At 39.5% G+C, this 19283-nt stretch overlaps 3 protein-coding genes across 5 annotated transcripts in view; 2 read left to right on the top strand and 1 right to left on the bottom strand.

The window, feature by feature from the left end:
* LOC108233437 (nesprin-2) overlaps positions 1 to 9357 on the bottom strand; it is an 85376-nt gene extending 76019 nt beyond the window's left edge. For both annotated transcript variants that reach the window (XM_037981595.1, XM_037981596.1), the window contains exons 1-12: positions 9200 to 9357; positions 6115 to 6176; positions 4860 to 4955; positions 4687 to 4764; positions 4191 to 4283; positions 3918 to 4099; positions 2881 to 3080; positions 2604 to 2704; positions 2178 to 2252; positions 1889 to 2002; positions 1673 to 1810; positions 100 to 267 (exon numbers count right to left, since the gene is read on the bottom strand). In XM_037981595.1, the coding sequence (XP_037837523.1) occupies positions 100 to 267; positions 1673 to 1810; positions 1889 to 2002; positions 2178 to 2252; positions 2604 to 2704; positions 2881 to 3080; positions 3918 to 4099; positions 4191 to 4283; positions 4687 to 4764; positions 4860 to 4955; positions 6115 to 6176; positions 9200 to 9275 (1383 nt within the window). In that variant the 5' untranslated portion in view covers positions 9276 to 9357. The remainder of the gene's footprint in view (positions 1 to 99; positions 268 to 1672; positions 1811 to 1888; positions 2003 to 2177; positions 2253 to 2603; positions 2705 to 2880; positions 3081 to 3917; positions 4100 to 4190; positions 4284 to 4686; positions 4765 to 4859; positions 4956 to 6114; positions 6177 to 9199) is intronic.
* Positions 9358 to 11157: 1800 nt separating this feature from the next.
* Positions 11158 to 13623, top strand: atp5mj (ATP synthase membrane subunit j). Its single transcript, XM_017411816.3, has 4 exons — positions 11158 to 11309; positions 12050 to 12176; positions 12415 to 12435; positions 13484 to 13623. Exons 2-4 carry the CDS (start codon positions 12050 to 12052, stop codon positions 13495 to 13497), a joined length of 162 nt encoding a protein of 53 aa, XP_017267305.1. The 5' UTR covers positions 11158 to 11309; the 3' UTR covers positions 13498 to 13623.
* Positions 13624 to 17051: 3428 nt separating this feature from the next.
* Positions 17052 to 19283, top strand: part of gareml (GRB2 associated, regulator of MAPK1-like) — a 20833-nt gene continuing 18601 nt past the window's right edge. The window contains exon 1 of one of the 2 annotated variants that reach the window (XM_017411737.3): positions 17052 to 17327. In XM_017411737.3, the coding sequence (XP_017267226.1) occupies positions 17216 to 17327 (112 nt within the window). In that variant the 5' untranslated portion in view covers positions 17052 to 17215. The remainder of the gene's footprint in view (positions 17328 to 19283) is intronic. The other variant, XM_017411739.3, reaches the window with a different exon arrangement.

Genomic DNA, 19283 nt, shown 5'->3' with positions numbered 1-19283 from the left:
AAACAGATAAGCCAAGTTTAATGCACATTAAGGTAAAGTTCGTATGTCTAACCAGCTCTGAGGTCGTATCATTTTTAGATATAATTTCTGTAGTTTGACCTTCAGCTTGTCTTGTTGAGCTCGAGCTTCTTTGGCAGCATCAGCCGGATCTTTTACCGTCCCTCCTCCTCCTCCTTTCAGCACGGTCTCGGCTCGCTGCAGCCACAAAACAACCGAGTCCAGAGGGCGAGGAAGACTCCGCTCCAGGTCTGTCTCAAACCTCCGCAGCTGAAGAGTAACACACTCACATGATGCCCACACAAGTTGAAAAACAGTAAAACTCTTTTTATTTTTGCACTTCCAGAACACAGACCTCCTTCAGAATCTGATCAGAGTCTTATTCTGTTATTTAAAGTCTCTGTTGATCATTTTAGTAAAGATTTGTCTATTTCCTCAAAGTAAATCTCAGCTGCTTGTATCCAGGTTGGTTTTGCTGAGGTACAACTTCACTCTTATTTTACTAACTGTAACAAATAAATGGGTTTTTATGTCTCCTTATGTGGTTGTTTTGTATTTTTATGCAGCTTTTCTTTGTCTCCTCATGCATTATTTTGTTTTTTTAGCTTCATTATGCTTTCCTTTTCTCTTTTAGTCTTCTCATGTGTTCATTCTGTCTTCTTTGCATCCTTTTTGTCTCTTTATGTGTCAATTTTGGCTCCTAATGCATGCTGTTTGGCTTTTTATGCATATGTTTTTGTCATTTTAGTGTCCTTTTATGTCCCTTTTCTCTTTAATCTCCCTATGTGCACATTTAGTTTTTTGTCTTTTTTGTCTCATGTGTTCTCTGTTAGTTCCATAATGCATCTGTTTTTGTTTCTTATGCATCTTTTGTCTTTTAATGTCCTTTATTTGTCCTTTTAGTGTCCTTATATGTCCCTTTTCTCTTTAATCTCCCTATGTGCACATTTAGTTTTTTGTCTTTTTTGTCTCATGTGTTCTCTGTTAGTTCCATAATGCATCTGTTTTTGTTTCTTATGCATCTTTTGTCTTTTAATGTCCTTTATTTGTCCTTTTAGTGTCCTTATATGTCCCTTTTCTCTTTAATCTCCCTATGTGCACATTTAGTTTTTTGTCTTTTTTGTCTTCTTTTGCATATTTTGTCTTTTAATGTGTCCTTTTTTGTCCCTTTTGTCCTTTTCTTCTCCTTATACAAATTTCAGGACTCAGCCTACACTCTGCATTTTCACAGAAAATGTAAATATTTCTAGTTTTATTATGAAGGTAAAGGAAAAATGTGGCTGAAAATAATGTTTACACTGATTTTACAATATCCAATATGGCAGATAATACAACTAAGGGAAAAAAAGAGTACTTTAGACTCAGCTTGAATAAATAAATCTAACAGATTCAAAGATTTTTAAAAGTTACCCACATCAATATGTTTTTATAGTTAAACACACACACAACACTTTCACAAATGAAAAGATTTAGGGTACAGAAGACAATCAGTGTGTAAAACTTCTAATATTTGATAGTTCTATGTTTGGATTGAGCATCAAAAGTAGAAAAGAAAGAAACAAATGGATAAATGAACAGCTTCACATTCTGGGCCAAAATAAAAACAAAACAATCAGCACAAATTCTTTAACAGAAGTTGTACAAAGTAGGTAAAACTTTCCACAGATTTCCTCACCTCTTCCTCCAGACGATCCCACGTTGTCTTCAGATCCTGCTGCTGGAGTCTGAGCTCAGGGCGGCGGCGTACGGCAGCGAGGAGGGTCATCACCGGTCTTCTCTGCTCATCGAAGGAGCCGGCAAAACTCTGAAACACCTGAGAAACACGGTGACAACCTCAGCAAAGCCAAGCACACAGGCTCACATGTTTAAATGGTCTGCTTTAAGACCTTACCTGATATTTTTCTGCATAGCTCGACCTCTCTGTCGCTGCCCGTGCTTCGGACAGCTCCTCTGAGGTCTGCTGCAGCCAGGAAGTCACCTCCTGCGCTCGCTCACTCGGAGACGCCTGCAGTTAAAGGTGTTCCAAACTGCCATTATTGCGTGAGGTAAATTACCGTGTCGCAGCTGCACGGTCACTCAGAACTGTAAGTTTTCTGCAAGTAATTATCATCGTTTTGCACATAATACACAAACAAGCAGCTGAGTCGAATGAGCAGCCGGAGAGATGGGAGACTGTGTACCTGGTGTAACGCTGGAGTGAAGTGAGGAGGCAAATTCACAGGTGAGAAAACAGACGGCCGGGCGGCGGGAAACAGCTGCACCACCGCCAGATCGGAGAGTTGCAGAGTTGGAGGAAAAGGGAGAAGACGTTGGAAAAATTGATTGGTTGAGATTTTAGAGGATCATAAAAAGGACGGAGAAAGTGCTCAACAACAAGAGACAGATTTGTTAATGAAATAAACTTCAGTAAAAACATGGTTTGTTTCTGTGTTATGATCTGACGAGTTGAAACTGATGACATGTAAGGCAGAGGAGATGTGTGGATAATGTTGCGCTTTCTATAAAAACAGCAAATAAATCGAAAAATGGTAAATAAGGTATAAACCTAAGTCTAATAATGGTGAATAGTTGGTGACTGAGATGCAGATGTTTTCATGGCTGCTGACCTCCAGGTGGTCATCAGGTCCTGGCGTATCGTTGGAGTACTGCAGAAACTGGGCCACATACGTCATGATGGACTTCTCATCTGGATTTTTAACATTTACATCTGAGGAGAAACAAGGACAGCATTTAATAAATCATCTTTGCAAAACTTTAAAATATTATATTAGAATCCAAAATGTTGTAAATCTCTGTTTATATCTGCATTTGTTGTTTTTTTTCCCCGTGAATACAGCAGATAATTTAATGAAAAAGTCCCAACATTTCCCCAGGCGGCCACACCTTGAGGCTCCAGGAGTCGGGGGATGTGGAGCTCCCTCTCCGCCAGGTGAAAAGCTTCTTCCAGGTTCTCCTGGTTGCTTCTGGACCGGACCGGCGACAGGTCCACCAGCTCCGGTCTGAGAGAACACAGGATGGCCAGGAAAGCCTCTCCACTTCTCCAGCTTGACTGGAAGTCCTTCACACGGACGGAGGAATGAACCCTGGACAGATCGGACACCTGTCTGCTTAAATGCCGAGTCAGCGTTTCAAAAATGTTTTAATCTTCATCGTTTCTCCTGCACTTTACTTGGCAATCAAACTACTATGATATACTTTAAGTTATCTGAATCATTCTTAAATCAAATGTTCAGCTCGATGGAGAATAATGTGCCATGATTTCTGTTTTTTGAAGCTTTCATACTTTTCAAAAAATTTAAATCAAAATTCCCCATAAAAAGACACCGATATCTCTTTAAAATCTGCTTCAGCATATATTATTTTGTCTTCTTATGCTAATTTTAGCTTACAGCTATTAATACTGCTACATTTAGCTCATTTTTGCTGGTTTTAGCTTTTAGCTACAGTTTTGAAAATGTAATTTTTAGCTACTGTTTTGCTTATTTCAGCTTTAACTGTTTTACTAGTTTTAGCTACATTTTGCTAAATTCATCTTTTAGCTACTGTTTGCTAACGTTACTTTTTAGCTATGGTTTAGCTAATTTTACCTTTTATGGTTATGATAGTTTTAATTTTTATTTACGATTTTGCCAGTTTTAGCTTTTAGACAGTGTTGCTTCTTTTAGCGTCTGTTCTGCTTCTTTTAATGTTAACAAACCAGTTTCAGCAGTCATTCAGCTCACACTGAACTCTCACAGAAAATGCTTATTTCTCTACTTAAATTAAAATCCATGAACGTTAAATGATGTCATACTGAAAACATAATGATCAGATATCCAGTTTCCTGGCAGAAAACTTTCCTTAAACAAGCAGATTTATTGAGCTGAATCCACATGTTCTGGATAAATTTGAACATGAAAGTGCATTTATGAAGAACGTACTTTTGGCACTGGTCTCTGACCCACATGAGCAGGGCCTTCTTGGCAGAAACGCGGAAGCGTCTGTGGAGCGGCGAGGTCCGACCCGCAGGGACCGGGCTGCTGGACCAGGAGTCCAGACTCGCCAGGGAGTCGAGGGAGGAGTGCCGGGAGCTGAGGGAGAGGGCGCCGGCCAGCTCCTCAATCTGAAACAAAGAGGTTTATCACGAAACCATACAGGTTGATGCAGAGCAGCTTTCATCATCAGTTCTTCACACAGCCTGAGCCGATACTCACGTGGCAGTGGAGGATGATGATCCAGATGAGGCCGAGGATGATGGCCGGCCGCCCATCGATGATGTCTGGGATGTTTATGTTCACCAGTTTGATCTGCACCAAACAACCCGAGTGAAAGCGTCGGTCAAACCTCAGGTCTGGGAAAGGTTCTCAAACAGATTTTCAGGACCGTATTGTTAAACGTAACGAGCAGTGAAGCTGCACAACTGGAAGAATGGTTTTATTTCAGCAGTTTTACGTACAAACACACCTTAGTGTGAAGCAGTGGTGTCTGATCCTGGTCCTGGAGAGACACCGTCCTGCATGTTTTAGACGTTTCTCTGCTCTTCAGGTTCTGCAGCAGCCTGTTAGTCACTCAGTCGTTCTAACCAGGTGTGTCACAGCAGAGAAACACCGAAAACCTGCAGGATGGTGGTCGTCCAGGACCAGGACCAGGACCAGGACCAGGATCAGACACCACTGGTGTGCAGTCTGGATGCCTTCTTACGTAACTTACAGATTTCTGCTTGAGAAAGTTCAGCGCTGTCTCGATGTTGGCTCTCTGCTGGAAAATTCCTCGACCTCTGTGTCTTATCTGACGAGACATTTTACAAATGCGGTTTTTACTTTTCCAGCAATGAAAAATGTTTTACTACCAATATGTTAGAAGTATTTGGACTTTATTCTCACCATTGACTGACTGCTCATCACCTCTAACAGGTCAAGCAGCAGCAAACCGTCCCTGAGGTCCAAAAACAAGTCTGACACGTACGAAGGTGGGCATCTCTGAAACAAAAATGAGAATAATAATAATCATAGTACTATGAATAACCACTGGAGAAACTTCATTTTCTGCAAAGGTTTACAGTGAGGGCTGAGTGAAGAAGCTAAAACTGAGTAATTAAAGCTAAAAGAAAAATAACAAAGGATAAAATGAACAAAACAGAGAGTAGAATTAGCAGAATCTAGACTTTAAAAAAGGTGGCTAAAAGCTTAAAGGAGCATAAGAAGACAAAGATGTAGCAGGAAGAAGATTTCAAAGAGAACAAAATGAAGGCACTGAAGAGATCTTTCTATAAAGTTAAAAGTTATAAAATCCAAAAGTCACAGCACAATATTCCTGACTGAGCTGAACATTTTGATTTAAGAAGAGTTAAAGCACAAAGTGCAGAAGTTTGTGTGCAGCAGTGTCAAAACTGACTCAGCATTCACATTATTAAAATTAAATAATAATTATAGCAATAAAATATTGATTTCAGAAAAGCTGCTAATGATTAAAAAGGTAAAGAGCTGATCTGATGATCAACAATGAAAACCAGGATTTATAAGAAATGCAATCAGTAAATCACAGTTACATCATCACTTGCTGGATTATAACAGGTTATTTTTTAAATGATAAACATAAATAAAGTCCTGCAGACACAGAGCGTGTCAGAGGACTGCTGGAGCTCAGCCCCTGACACATGAGGTTATGAAGAGGTGGCTGGGTTCAGATTACAGGCCGGAGAACTATTTATATTTCAGTTCATGTCAGCAGCTTAAGGTCTGGTTCTGATGAGACACATGATGGATTCACTGCAGGTTGGGAAACGACTCACCTGAGCAGCCTCCTTACAAATGTTTCATGTTACTCCTCATTCTTGTCTGATGATTACCAGAATGTCACATATTTAATATCGTCTCATGTCTGATAAAACAGCTTTCTTCTTACAGTTTAAAATGTTCCTGTCAGTTTCTTCCTGTGTCCTTTATGCTGCACAGAAAGTCTGAATTCACAGCTGGGTTTAAAACCCATCAGCTTTCACTTCAGAGGAACAAAACGCATACTGCTGCAGCCGATCCTTCAGGTAAAAACGGGATTTCTGGTTGGTTTTCTTGAATTGCAAACACACAAAAGGTTTTTTTTTTAAATGCAAAAGTCACACAAATCTGACATCCAGCATACCTTGGCAAGCTGAGAGTTTATCCAGTTGGTGAAAGTCCTTTTCTGAATCTGTTCGAGCTCCACTGTTAAAAAGGAGAGAAAGAAGCTGGAATTTATTCACCTGCAGAATGAGCTGAAATTCTTCATGCATTTGACTCAATGATGGAGGAATCAGAAGGAGATGCAAAGACAAGAGGTGCAGATCTGTAAGCTAAACAGTTTCGGCAGCTTTAATGAAAAATGTGAAGCAAACACTGTAAAAACTGGACCATAATAATGGGCCAGAATTTTAAAGGAAGGTTTAACTTTAAAAAGATTAAGGCACAAACATTTTGAATTTCTATTTGTGGGGTTAAATTAAATTAAATTAAATTAAATTATGGAATACGGTTATGATTGAGTTTCAGTTTAACAAACAAGATAAACTAATCATTTACAAAAGGTATTTAAATGAAGAAAAGTGGGCATAACTGACCTCAACTAAAGAGAAAATTTGCATTTTTGCAAAAAAACAGAACCAAAACTCAGTGCAAATACAAACAGCTAAACGACAGCTGAAATCAGCTAAAGCTGAAACTGAACTGTAGCCAAAAGCTAAAATAGCATAAGAAGACAGAGCGAGTAAGCTGAAGCAGGCTTTAGAAAATGTTTTTGAAGGAATTGAAGAGAATTTAACGTATTTTGATGAAGAAATCTTTTGTAAATATAGCTAAAAATATTTAAAAAGTTAAAAACTAAAAGCATGTGGTGCTTGATCGAGCCGAATGATACATGAATGGTTAAAATACCATAAAGAACACGGAAGAATTGAAGAAATTAAAAAGAGTAAACGTCCTGAGACTTAAAACTGCTGACTCAGCATTCACACAATGATGAGATGAACATTTATTTGTAGATAAATAATGTGAGCAAATGTAAATGGTTATTTCACATGGATATATTTATGCAGACATGTCTGTGTGCAAACATTTCAATACATTTTTCCTGCAGACATCCAAACATGGCTGCTGAAGAACTGTAAATAGAACCAGAACAAAGGCAACACAAGGAGCTTCAAGAAACTAAATCCTTTAAGAAAACAAAACCTGACATGGCAGCAAACTTACAAAACTCAGGACCAACCAGTCTGCACATTACTGAGACTCTGCTTCACCGCAGAGACGGAAGAGACTGAATGTCAGGAGGCGGAGTAAAGCAGGAAGTGGAAACAGGCGACTGATTACAAACTGAGGACAGGTGCGGAGAACACTGAGCAGCAGACTGAGGGCAAAATGGATACACGGGAAGAAGGAATCCAATAAGAACAGAACCAGAACTGAGAGAACCTAAGAACGACAGACAGACACAGAACTGAAGACCAGAAACACACAGGAACCAGGAACAGATCTGCACATGAACAGGAATGAAACAGACCCACTAGAAAAACAAAACACAGCCTAGAAAGCTCCAAAATCAGGGAGAAACCCACACAGGTTCCTCACAGGTTCATATTTGAATCCTTTCATGTGAGCTGCAGCTAAAAGCAAATAATTAACTACTCACCCACATCAGAAGAGCGGCAAACCTTTTGGTCCTCCATTTTTACAATCATTAGTTTATGCGCCCATAGGCTCATGAGAGAGGTTTGTATTTGAACATGTTTCCCTCTGAACAACCCTGTAGCGTGAGGCTTCCTCAAGAAGCAGATTGGACTCTGCCGTATAAACACACACCCACAGACACACACACACGCCCAACCTCCGACTGCTGCAGGCTAACTGAAGTCTGGAACAAATTAATGAACCTGATTTGTTGTTCGAGGCAAAGAGAGGCTCAGGAAGCTTCGCTCCTTTTCTCTTTTTACGTGCTGATGTCAAATCTGGATCAGAGTCTGCTGTTTGTTTAGGAGCCTGCCGCGGCAGGTAGGTCCTGAGCGCTCCACCCTGTTCACACGGCACGGCAGGAGGAAACACCTTTTCAATGACTTTCTCTGCTCATCAGAAAAAGACTAAAGTAAATATGTTTTCTAGGAGTCAGTTCTAATAACTCCTGTTTTACTTTTCTACTTATTTTTGGGATGATTACAGTTTTTCTTTTACTTTTCACCCCTGTCTGTTTCCCTCTCTTTTTTTTTGTTTGCTCAGAATAAATTTAAAAACTTTAATAGCTCAGTCATGGAAAAGAAAGTTTCTTTGTTTGGGACTCCGAGTCAAAAACTTAAATAATCACTGTAAAATTCTTTTGTGCTTATATTTGAGTATCTATTAGTATTTAATCCAGTGCATGTGTCAAATATCCCAAGAAAGTTTTAAATCAAAACTTGTGTGATGAAATATTTTGTACTGAAAAGATAAAAAGCACAGTTTGAAAGAATAAATAATACAGATTTTTTAAAAATAAAACATTTAAAGGATTTCTGAGACACATCACTGACAGATTTGACACTTAATTATGTTTATTAGTAAGCAATATTTAAATTATCACATAATAGAGAAGCTTTATTATAAATTAAACCTCATCATGAGTTAAATATAATTTTAGCTATTATTTCTTTTTTACTTTAAAAGAAATTGCCTACAGTAACAAATACATTTCCCTAAATAATGAAACTAAACTTGTGTGTGATATTAAAATCCAGTTTAAATACAAAAAACAAATACTGTGCTCAATAAATAAAGGAACAAGTTGCACTTTTTATGGTGCGGCACAAAAAGCACAAGGATTCCTTGCTCAGAGCAGCAATTTATTTGTGTTAATTACATAAAGCAAGTGCAAATTCCATCGTGTGTGTGTGTGTTTTCTGACGGTTTTTAAAATGTATAAGCTTTATTTCAACACATAAAAAAGAAAATTAAACCCAAAAGGCAAAACAAAACTGACCACAGTGTTCAGGATATATTTTCACCATAAAAGAACATTTAAATTTTTTTTAAAAGTTTAAAAATCCATAAACTTGCGTGGCCTTCTAGTGTTGGCATCCTTCGCCGTCAACGAATAATTTACACACATAACTGATTTGAGCGAAACAAAGTTTGTTTCCTGTTCCCTAAATCATCATGTTAAATATTTTTCTTCCTGTCTTGTTTGACTCTGACAGCCCACCCCACACACACACTAACAGTCTGACCTTGGAGGAGTGTGTGCAGATCATCGATGTCCAGAGGGACGCCTCCGCCGTCTCCCTTTGCTCCACCTGAAGCCATGTAGTCTCCAACCGACCTCAGGAAGCTCCGAGACACAAAGATCTGTTAATCCTCCATCCAGGAACACAAAACTGAGTGTTTCCAAACGCCGAGCTGCCTTTAATGCCTGATTAGTCATGTCAGGAATCCTCCACACACACCCTCACGTAACCACAGCCGCGCTCGTGCAAGCACACGCATGCAAACACCTTGAAAACTAAAAGGAGCTCAAACAGGAGGAATCGCTGCTGATAAGATAATACCCAGACGAAAACATCCAGAATGAACTTCAGCATACCTGGAGCAGAGCTGAAGTCCCTGCAGGCGTATTACATCGGAGCTGTGTCCTTTTAAACCGGCCCCACTCTCCGTTGGTTCAGAGTTGAATGCCGTCAAACAGGACGTGACCTTTAGGTGCTCCTGAAAGAACAAGGTGCCTCCCGCTGACCAGAGCGCGCTTTAGGGCTTTAATACCCCTCGGGGGGAAAGTAAGTTAGTAAATCAGGCTTTTTGTTAGAGAAAGCAAAAGTAAATCTGCTGCCAAGGCTTGCCCTCCCTCTGCAGCGCTGTAATAATGGATCAGTGGAGAAAAAGAAAACACCTTTGATTTAAAGCATTAATCTGAAACTGTTTCACTTTCCTGTATGAGGTCATTTCAGCTCAGGTGTCTCCACTACTGTCTACGGTTTCCACTTTCGTAGCAGAGCTCTTCAAATGGTCACTGGGAACAAGAACTCAATTGATTTGATTCAGGAGGAAAAACGTCTGATTATTCGTTTCACTCATGAGGAAGAAGTGCGTTAACAGAACAACATGTATCACGATGTCCTCTGCTACCCTTGAGGGCTGTGCCAGAAATTTATTTATTCCTTCACTGTGGTGCGAGCTGGTGGGCAGTGTGTGTGCCACGGAGCAGCTGCACAAATCAAAACCCCACTTCAGCTGTAGCAGACAAACAACAAGATCCGTGTGATCAAGGACAATAAGTCAAATTAACATTTTAACTGCATTTCATTCGATGAAAATTAATCAGTAGAAGTTCTCAGCTACTAATAATCATAATCAAATTTTAAATTGAGTTATAGCCATTTGTGTTTTCTAAAGTCAGCTAGCTGTGACGGCCATCTTGATTAGGGTTGCTCCAAAAGTTAAACAGCTGCAGACGTATGTCTAATGATTATTGCCTAAAGGTTTGATTAACATTTGTCATGAGTGGTTCAGGAGATATTTTTGGCAACAGGCAGACAAAAGCATTATTATTAACATGCAAAATTACATATATAAAAAGCCTCTTAAAAATCTACTTAAGTAAACACTTTGCGCTATAAATAAAACTTTTAACTAGAAACAGTCAGAGAACAGACAGACAAACAAACCAACGGACACAATCGGAAACAGAACCTCCACGGTGGAGGGAACAAAACGGGTCACATGTAGGAGCAGAGACAAGTTTTTAACAAAGGGGTTACCTGGGACCTTGACCGTTGACCCCAAGAAGCTTGACCCAGGAGGTGTCCAGCTGTGCAGGTAGACTTTCCTCTGTTACATGGTTGCATAGTTAGAGCACAAGATCGTCTGTGACCTTCACCTTTGACCCCATTATATTGAAATCAACAGTGATCACCCTTGATCCATGAGGTGTCCAGCTGTGAAGTTAAACATTCTTGTTATACAGCATGGGCTGAAGAATGTATTCACTTGTTCCTTGTACCGTGTTCGATGTTTCCTAAAATTTCCTGAAAATCACAACTTTTACAGTAATCTTAGACAGACAGACGCTACTGAAAGCATAACCTCCTTGGCGGAGGTAAATATCCAAATGAAGCCTCTGTTTGGCGCCTGGGAATTAAAAAAAAAGGTCCTTTGAGCGTTTATCCGCAAGGTGGAGCCAACCGATCGCTGTTATCCCTGTTCTCACCTCTGGGTGGCGCTGCGTTCCAAATCCCGGCTGAACACACTGCCGAGAGGCGAAGAAGAAGAAGGGCTCCCCACGACTTTGACGCTTAGCGGTAGCGTTTGTCTTGACCTTCCAACTGCTGGGCGACGAGCTGAAACGTGAGTAATGTGCTGGAAGATAATTTGTCGTTACATTGTGGTTACAACCTCAAAACAACTCTGGTTAGATCAGGCTCTGCTGTCAAACGAAGCAGCCGTTTCATTCCGTTATTTGACGCTACATTTATGCTAGTAGCATCTTAGCTTAGCGCTAACGCTGGTTAGCCAGTCATAATTCATTGCTTGATCTAATTGATCAAGTTAAAATACGACATTACAAGTCTTCTGTTATAAATCTGCTTTGAAGTCCGCTTTTAATTTACCCGATTTGCATTTAAATAAAGCCAATACTGACTTGAAAATAAGAAGATAATGAGAGGTTTTAACTTAGCATTAGCATTGCTGTTGGCACAAACAAGAGAGCTTAGTCCTACTGTCAGCGAAGTTTAGGAAGCTTCCATTTAACTTACAGATTTTTAACTCTAAGTACTTAAAACAAATAAATACGAGTTTCGATCAACTCAGTGCAGTTCTCTGAGTCTACCTGCAGTAAACTACGATGTTGTAGTTTTGCTTCTGTCAAACTGTGCTGCCTGACATATTAAAATAAAACACTGAAGTATGTATGCTCTAATGAATAACACAATGGTTGGTCAGGAAACTGAATAAATAGTGAGGCGTTTAAGATGCATCAGAAAGCAGCTTTGCCTGTGCAAAAAATAGCCTTGAATGTTGTTTTTATTACCCTGACTGAAGGCATGACTTGTTATCTGAGGTAATGCTGATATTTGTTGTTACAGATGCCTGCTGGAAGTGCGTTTGGAAACTGGTGGTCCTTGATGAGACCCTACTACACTAAGGCGTACCAGGAGATGTGGGTTGGAATCGGCATCATGACAGTGCTCTACTACAAAGTTTCATACGGGGGTGAGTGAAGACTTACTGATTTGTGTTGCAGAGCATGAAGGAGATGTATCTGCGCTCAGCAATAAAGGCTGAGTAAACTGTGTTGGTACTGAAATTTGAACAGTCAACTCCGACATGTTTACTGTCAGTGTACAAAAATAAGTCAAATTAAAATAACGTTAAATGAATGTACAATAATCAGTGTTTGAGTTGTATGTGTGGCTGGGACTAATGTCTTTCCTTTTTTTTCTTATTCTAGGCAAGAAAGCTGTAAAGAACAGTAAGTCCTGTAACATTTTTAATTTATGGGATTCAATTAGGCTTGAACTGTACAATTTTATATGTGACGAAGAGTTTATCAGTAATATTTTATCTTTATATTTGCTTGAAATCAGTTCTTGATGGCCCTGATCAGTGATCTGTGGCGTGTCGGTGTAGATCTGTAGGTGTATTTACGCTTTCAGTTTACAATATTTTATGCCATCATAGATTAGGGCTGAATCACAAAAACTTTTAGAATTCAGTTTATGCTTTTCTAAGTCTTTCCTTAAAACTTTATTTGTAAATATGCTTAAAAGTTGTCTTTTTTTTCTTGAAAATGTTCCATGTATGCACGAATTTGACAACTAATTCAAAACTTGTGCCTCATTCTTAGCATTTTTGAGTTTGTAAATAAGCTCTGTCTTTATTACAGGTTAGCAGAATTAGATCATCAGGCTTGTTATAAAACAACTGACTGTTTAAATCTATAATTTTGTTATTCTATAATGAAATAATTGGTCATGTTTTAACCGCTTCAATCATTTATTTTTAACCTTTTATATAAAAACACTATGTGAACGTTTATCACCTCATAAATTAGTCTGTATACTTTTAATAACTGTTCAGTTGTAGCTGAAAATCTGTAAAAATCACTGAGGTGATTCATGATATATTTTGCTAACAGTTCGGATGAACGAACACACACATTATCTTTCGGCGGCGGGTGATAATGAGGAGAAATTGAGCAAAGGCCTTTAAAACGTATTTATTTGTTGTAATTAGAAGGAAATAAGAGCAGCACGTCTCCTCGTTTTGGACGGTTAGTCCACAGTTTAAGCCCCACTTTACGCACTGTATCTGGTTGTGTTGATAGAAATAAAGTTTAAAAAGTTGCGTTTGTGCAGTTGCATTTATTAACCATCAGGTGTCACTGAGTCAGACGTACAATAAGAGGTTCTGACTAATGTACTGTTGCTGGAACAAATATTGAACCATTACTCTGTTGTACAGGGATTGTTGCACCACTTAATTATCTTTTATTACCTTTTTTTTTTTTTTTTTTGCAGAGCCTGCACACTGAGTTTTCCACCATGCTGCGCACCTCGTCTCCTGTGATGTAAAGTCCCTCGTCTTCAGTCCTGGAGACAAGTTTATTTGAATTTCTGTTGATATGGATCAAATAAAATTATCCTTAAGATTTTGTGAACTTTGATTTGTTTCATATCACTGTAGCCATCATATATTATTTTTATTTGTTTGCAGCGGTGATGGGGGGAAGGAGAAGTAACGTAACAATACTGATGTAAGCAGAAAATTAATTGTTTTTCTACATTACATTAAAATTCAAGCTGATTGTTATTAACTACAGGTGAACACTGGATTTTATACATTAGCCTAAAATATGAAATTAGGCATGGTATAAGTTTAGTAAATAAATGTGGGTATTTAGAGCTCTGAAGCTGTGGTAAATCTGTTATTAAATATCTGTAACTCTCCCGTGGCCTTCAGGTCAAATGGACCCGGAGTCACAGGAGCTTCAGGAGGGACGGGTGGTCTTTTTGGATAGTTTTACACTTGTTTCAGCGCTTACTCTATCTAGGGAAAAAGTGTGCTATTTTTAGCCAATGAATCACAGTTTGGGTTTGCTTTTTAACTAATTGAACAGGGAATAAACCTCCCTGCTGTGTATTCGGTGCTGAGTGGGCGTTCGTGTGGTTAGACATTCTGGGAAACGATCAGTTTTTCCAAGGACCGAAGCTTCACTCTGCATTATAAACTTTAATTTATTTCCTGCTCTAATTTACAAAGAGATTAAATCATTAACTGGGGTTACATAATTCTGCTGACACCCTGCTCTGCGTTGCGACTAACAAACGAGCAGTTATCTGCGCACGTTGATCCGTCCTGTTTGTGCTGAGCTGATAACACAAAGGAGATGCTGGAAAGAAACGCTGAGGTAAAAAAGTTAAAACTGCTTTTATTACAACAAAGTAATTTATTACTGCCTGCTACTGACTGCCTGTTAGCAAAATATCTCATGGATTTTAATGAAACTTGCAAAAGATTACTGAATGCTGATCTACAGCTGGTTAACGTTTGGAATTGATCTGATTCAAGATGGCCGCCACAGCCAACTGACCTTAAAAAACACAACAGTGGAGATAACTCCATCAGTTTTACAGATATTGAGCTAAAATCTGACGTGGTAGTAGCTGAGACTGATCCCCGACACATGTTCTGAGATTGTGTTAGATCTTTGCTTCACATTTTGCCATTAACTAATTAAAATCACCTCTGACTGTCTGTTAGCAAAATATCTCATTAACCACTGGATGAATTTTAATAAAACTTTGAGTAAATAGTCACTGGATGTACCTCTACATGTGATTTATTTTTTGGAGCCAACCCAATTCAAGATGGCTGCAAGAGCCAAGTCACTTTAGAAAACACAGAATAGGTATAATTTGGTCAATTTTACAGATGATCTTCTAAAATCTGGTGTGGTAGTAGCTGAGAGTCATTCACAACACATACTCTAAGCGTTACTCGTGCTTAAAACTTCAGCATTAACTGTTAGAGTCAAACTTGTTTGTTAGCAAAATATCTCAGGAACCAGAGAACAGATTTTACTGTAACTTTCAGAAAACAGTCATTGGATGGCTACAATACAGTCATATATTGAGGTAAAATTTAAAGTGGTAGTAGCTGAGAGTCACCCACAACAAACACTCTTAGCGTGAGACAGCACATAACCTTGATTGTGAATAACTTTTCTTTCTGGCACAAAATGTGGGTGAAATAAGTTTCTTTAAGGAATGCTGGGCCTTTAATTTTAATATATTTACTAAGATCAGCTAAACCAGATTTTAACGCATCAGATCACATAGTTCTGTCTCTTGATATCCTTCCTGCAAAGCCGCTGTTTTGCCGCTGAGATGAACGGCCTATTCTCGTCAGGAGGGATGAGATTCGTGTCTGGTATGTGAGCGGTTATAAATCTGCTCCAAAGCTGCATCATTAAATAAAGTCTGCTCCAAACGTCTGACAGAACTGTCATTGTTTATTTCTGTTCGGGATTTATTTATAAATACACCCAAATGGTTTGGTTATCCTATTTTTTTCTACAGTGAGCCTAAATTATCATTAATTAATTAATTATTAATTATTTATAAATGCAGAAAATAAGCATCTTTATTAGTTTATTTCAGCTTAGTTAGCCAGTCTCTGACCTGGAAGGGTTCACCACTGATAGGCTGATTTTAAAACAAATTTAGCACTTTTAAATTCCATCTTTCCTAACTATTATGATGAATTCAGAAAATCTCTGTAAAGTAAAGGCAGTGTTAAAAGAGCAAGTATGAAAACAATCGTTTGAGAAGGCAGTTAGTGACTGATCCTGCAAATCCAAGTTAAAACACTAAAAAAGTTTTAAACTGTTTATTCTGGTCCAAGTTTCTGAAGCTGAGCTGAGGTGAAATGTAAGAAAGATCTGACGAATTACGAGTGATGTACTAATGTACACAATATTAAAAAAAATAAAATAAAACAGCTTGATTTCATTTACAAACTGCAGCGACTGATCTGCAGATATGGAATAAAATTCATTCAAAGAGCCGATTCAGCTGCATGCTATTAAGCAGCTGTTAGTCGTAGACCACGAGGACGGAAACGTGCCAGGAGACAGAGGGAGAAGACAGAAGTCAAGAGTGTAGGACTGAGGTTAGTTACTCTAAACGTAGGGACAAAGACAGGTAAAGGTAGAGAGCTGGCTGACATGATGCAGAGGAGGACGGTAGATGTATGATGTGTCCAAGAGACCAAGTGGACAGGCAGCAAGGCTTGATGGTTTGGACATGTGCAGAGGAGGGACAGTGGGTATATTGGTAGAAGGATGTTAGAGACATAGCTGCCAGGAAAAAGACAAAAAAGGGAGATATATGGATGCAGTTAGAGATGACATGGAGGTAGATGGAGTGAGGACTGAGGACACAGAAGACAGAGTTAGATGGAGGAGGATGAGTCGCTGTGGAGACCCCTGAAAAAAGAACAGCTGGAAGAAAAAGCAGAAGATATATATATATATATATATATATATATATATATATATATATATATATCAGTCAAAGTGCTGAAAATGAGCTTCTAACAATTTTCGAATAACTTTGGGAGGCTGTCCATCAACAAAACCTGAATATTATAACCCTTTTAGTTATTTTTAGTTGACCGCAGCTACTAACAAATGTCAGCAGAGTGTGTTTTTAACTTCCTTCTCTACAAACTTTCTCTGATTTCTGTGATCATAAAACCTCTGGGGTCTGAAAACACAGCTGGAAGCAAAGCGAGAGCTAACCAGAGGTGCTTTTAACCGGATGTGAGGCATATTAACTTAAAAAAAAAAACTTAAAAAAAGGTTAAAATTATGAAATTTAACTTGAGAATTTAAAATAAAAAAATGTGGGTTAAGCTTCTACAGTGTGCAGGTACAGGACGGATGGAGCTCTGTGTGTGTGTGTGTGTGTGTGTGTGTGTGAGAAAACTGGATGACAGACAGGGAAAGCGAACGAGAGAGGTCTCGCGCGCCCTCCCCCCTCCTCCCCTCCCTTCCCTCCCTCCCCCCTCCGCTCGTGCGCACCGACAGAGACTCCGTCCCTCTCCTACATTCAAACATGGCGAAACTCTTTGCCGTTACGCCGCCCCCGCCGCCCTCCGCTTCACCGTCAACGTCCCGTCTGCCGCCGCCGTCCTCCCCGCCGCCGCCGCCGCCGCCGTTCTCCCCGGCACCGTGATGACCCGGGAGGATGGAGAAGCTGTCGGCGAGCCCGTCGGAGATCGCTTGGAGCCAGCTGGCGCTGCCGCTGGACGCCGTGGTCAGCAAGTTCCGCCTGCCCACTCTGGTCCGTTTGGCCCACGGTAAGAGGAACCGAACCCTCCGTCCGCCGAGGACCGGGGAGAGAACCGTTAAAAACTTTCCAGCCAACTGTTAGCTTACTCGGACGCTCCACCGCCACTTTAGCGGCGTTCGGGACGGTAAATGACGATTAAAGTGGTCCCGCTGTTAGAGAATAAAAGCTGGAACATCGTGGATAAATAGTTTGTTTGACTTCCTGCCACCTGTCGCTGGGAGTTTATGAAAGTAAGTGTAGATATTTAACAGAAGAATTAAGGTTTTTAAACGCGTCAAGGCTAACAGGGAAAGAAAACAGCTTCCGGTTGGAACTTTCAAAATAAAAGCTATGACGCTAGCTCGTCTTAGTCTATAAAGCAGCAAGGAAAAACAAAGATTTTCCATTTTATTCATCTATTCTGGTCAAATAAGTTTAACCAAAATTATATACGGTGATAAAACATCAATTAGAAAAGAAATAAAAATCAGAGACTAACTTTAAAACGATAAAATCTAAATTACTACTTCAAAAATGTCAGTATTCCAATGTTTTTAAATCCCAATATGAGCATGTGTTTATTTAATTGCTTGTACAATGATCAACAATCGCAAAAACAGTCATAAAAAGTGTGTCCCGTTTACTGATGAAGGGCTCTTTGTATCAGTCTGCAAATTCGATTTGGTTGCTTCTATTTAATGAATAATAATATGCCCTTTCAGGGAAAAAATTAAAAAATAGACATTAATTGTATTATTTCACTCCTGTTACATGTTTATTGTTGGTCTCACAGTGTGAACAAATTAGACAACAGCACATTAATCAGTAATTTTCCAAGAATAAAAGCTTGTTCCAGTGAACCTTTTTGAAATGCAACACACATAAATATGTTGTAATGTCAAATTATAGTTAAAACATGAACTAGGTGTCTCTGCTTCACGGGTTTTTCAGAAAATTAATGAAATTCGTGAAGAAAATAGTTCTCATTATCAAACACAGCTAGTTAGTGTTTGGATTAAAGTTTCAGTATATTTCGTTATTATTACTCTGACTTAAACAAAATTAAATAACTTAAAGGTACTTGTATCAAATTATGAAATAAAACGTTTATCCTGAAATATATCAAATGGTGCAGTTTTAAAGAGGTTACTCCAGAAGTTTATCATATGCAATTCTGAAATGCGGGTATGCACTCAATATAAACAAAGCACCTTCATCTGCATACTTTACTCTTTAAATCGGAGCGTAAATGTGTATTTATACATGAAAACTGTCAAACTTCTCAACCCCAAACGGCTCTTCCATCGGCGTTGCTGTTCTTGGACCATTTTCAGCCACTTCGGCCGTTTCCGAAGGTAAACAGACGCACGTGGCGTATTAAGGACGCATTAATTGTGCTGATTTTTGCTTCTTTATGATTTATCGTTCGTGCAAAGTGAGCGAGTTACCCGAACCACGTTTCGTGCTCTTATTCTGAAATCGGTTTCGCTTAATTTCCGGCGTAGTTTCGGCTCAGCCTGGCTGCCTTTCTGCCGCCTGTAACGCCTCGACTTAACAGCTTTGAACCAACTCGCTGCCTTGCTTTAGGAGGTCTTAACGCAACGTTTTAGCTACTTTTTTTTACTGTTTATTTATTTTGCTGCCAGTAAAATTCCGCCTCACGCAGCAGATTTGGTGACTTTACTTTGGGAACCGGCGACGGGTGTCGCGGCCAAAGTTGTTCCAGTCCCGGAGGCCCCAGAAAGCCACAAAGTGTCTGTTGTGCTGCTGAAGTGCTGCTTAATTCTTTTCACATGTAAATGCTGTGATCTGACGGTGAATGTGCTGAATACCAACGAGCAGCCTCCAGCTTCTCCCGGCGGACAGAAGCGCGCACCGAGCCGCAGAGCCGCGTCCCGCTCCGGGAGGATTACGCATCTGGAGACGCGCGCTCTGTGCGGTGGTTTGTTTGGGAACTGCGCTGTTGTTACACCCCCCCCCCCCC

Source organism: Kryptolebias marmoratus, linkage group LG19, assembly GCF_001649575.2.
Source record: "Kryptolebias marmoratus isolate JLee-2015 linkage group LG19, ASM164957v2, whole genome shotgun sequence".
Classification (NCBI taxonomy): domain Eukaryota; kingdom Metazoa; phylum Chordata; class Actinopteri; order Cyprinodontiformes; family Rivulidae; genus Kryptolebias; species Kryptolebias marmoratus.
The sequence above is the reverse complement of the archived record's forward strand: the minus strand, read 5'-3'. Positions and strand labels throughout refer to the sequence as shown.

Coding starts and splice junctions, on each gene's coding strand:
- atp5mj (XM_017411816.3), top strand. CDS start 12,050: ATGCCTGCTGGAAGTGCGTTTGGAAACTGGTGGTCCTTGATGAGACCC. Junction 12,177..12,414: donor CTACAAAGTTTCATACGGGG/GTGAGTGAAGAC, acceptor TTCTTATTCTAG/GCAAGAAAGCTGTAAAGAAC.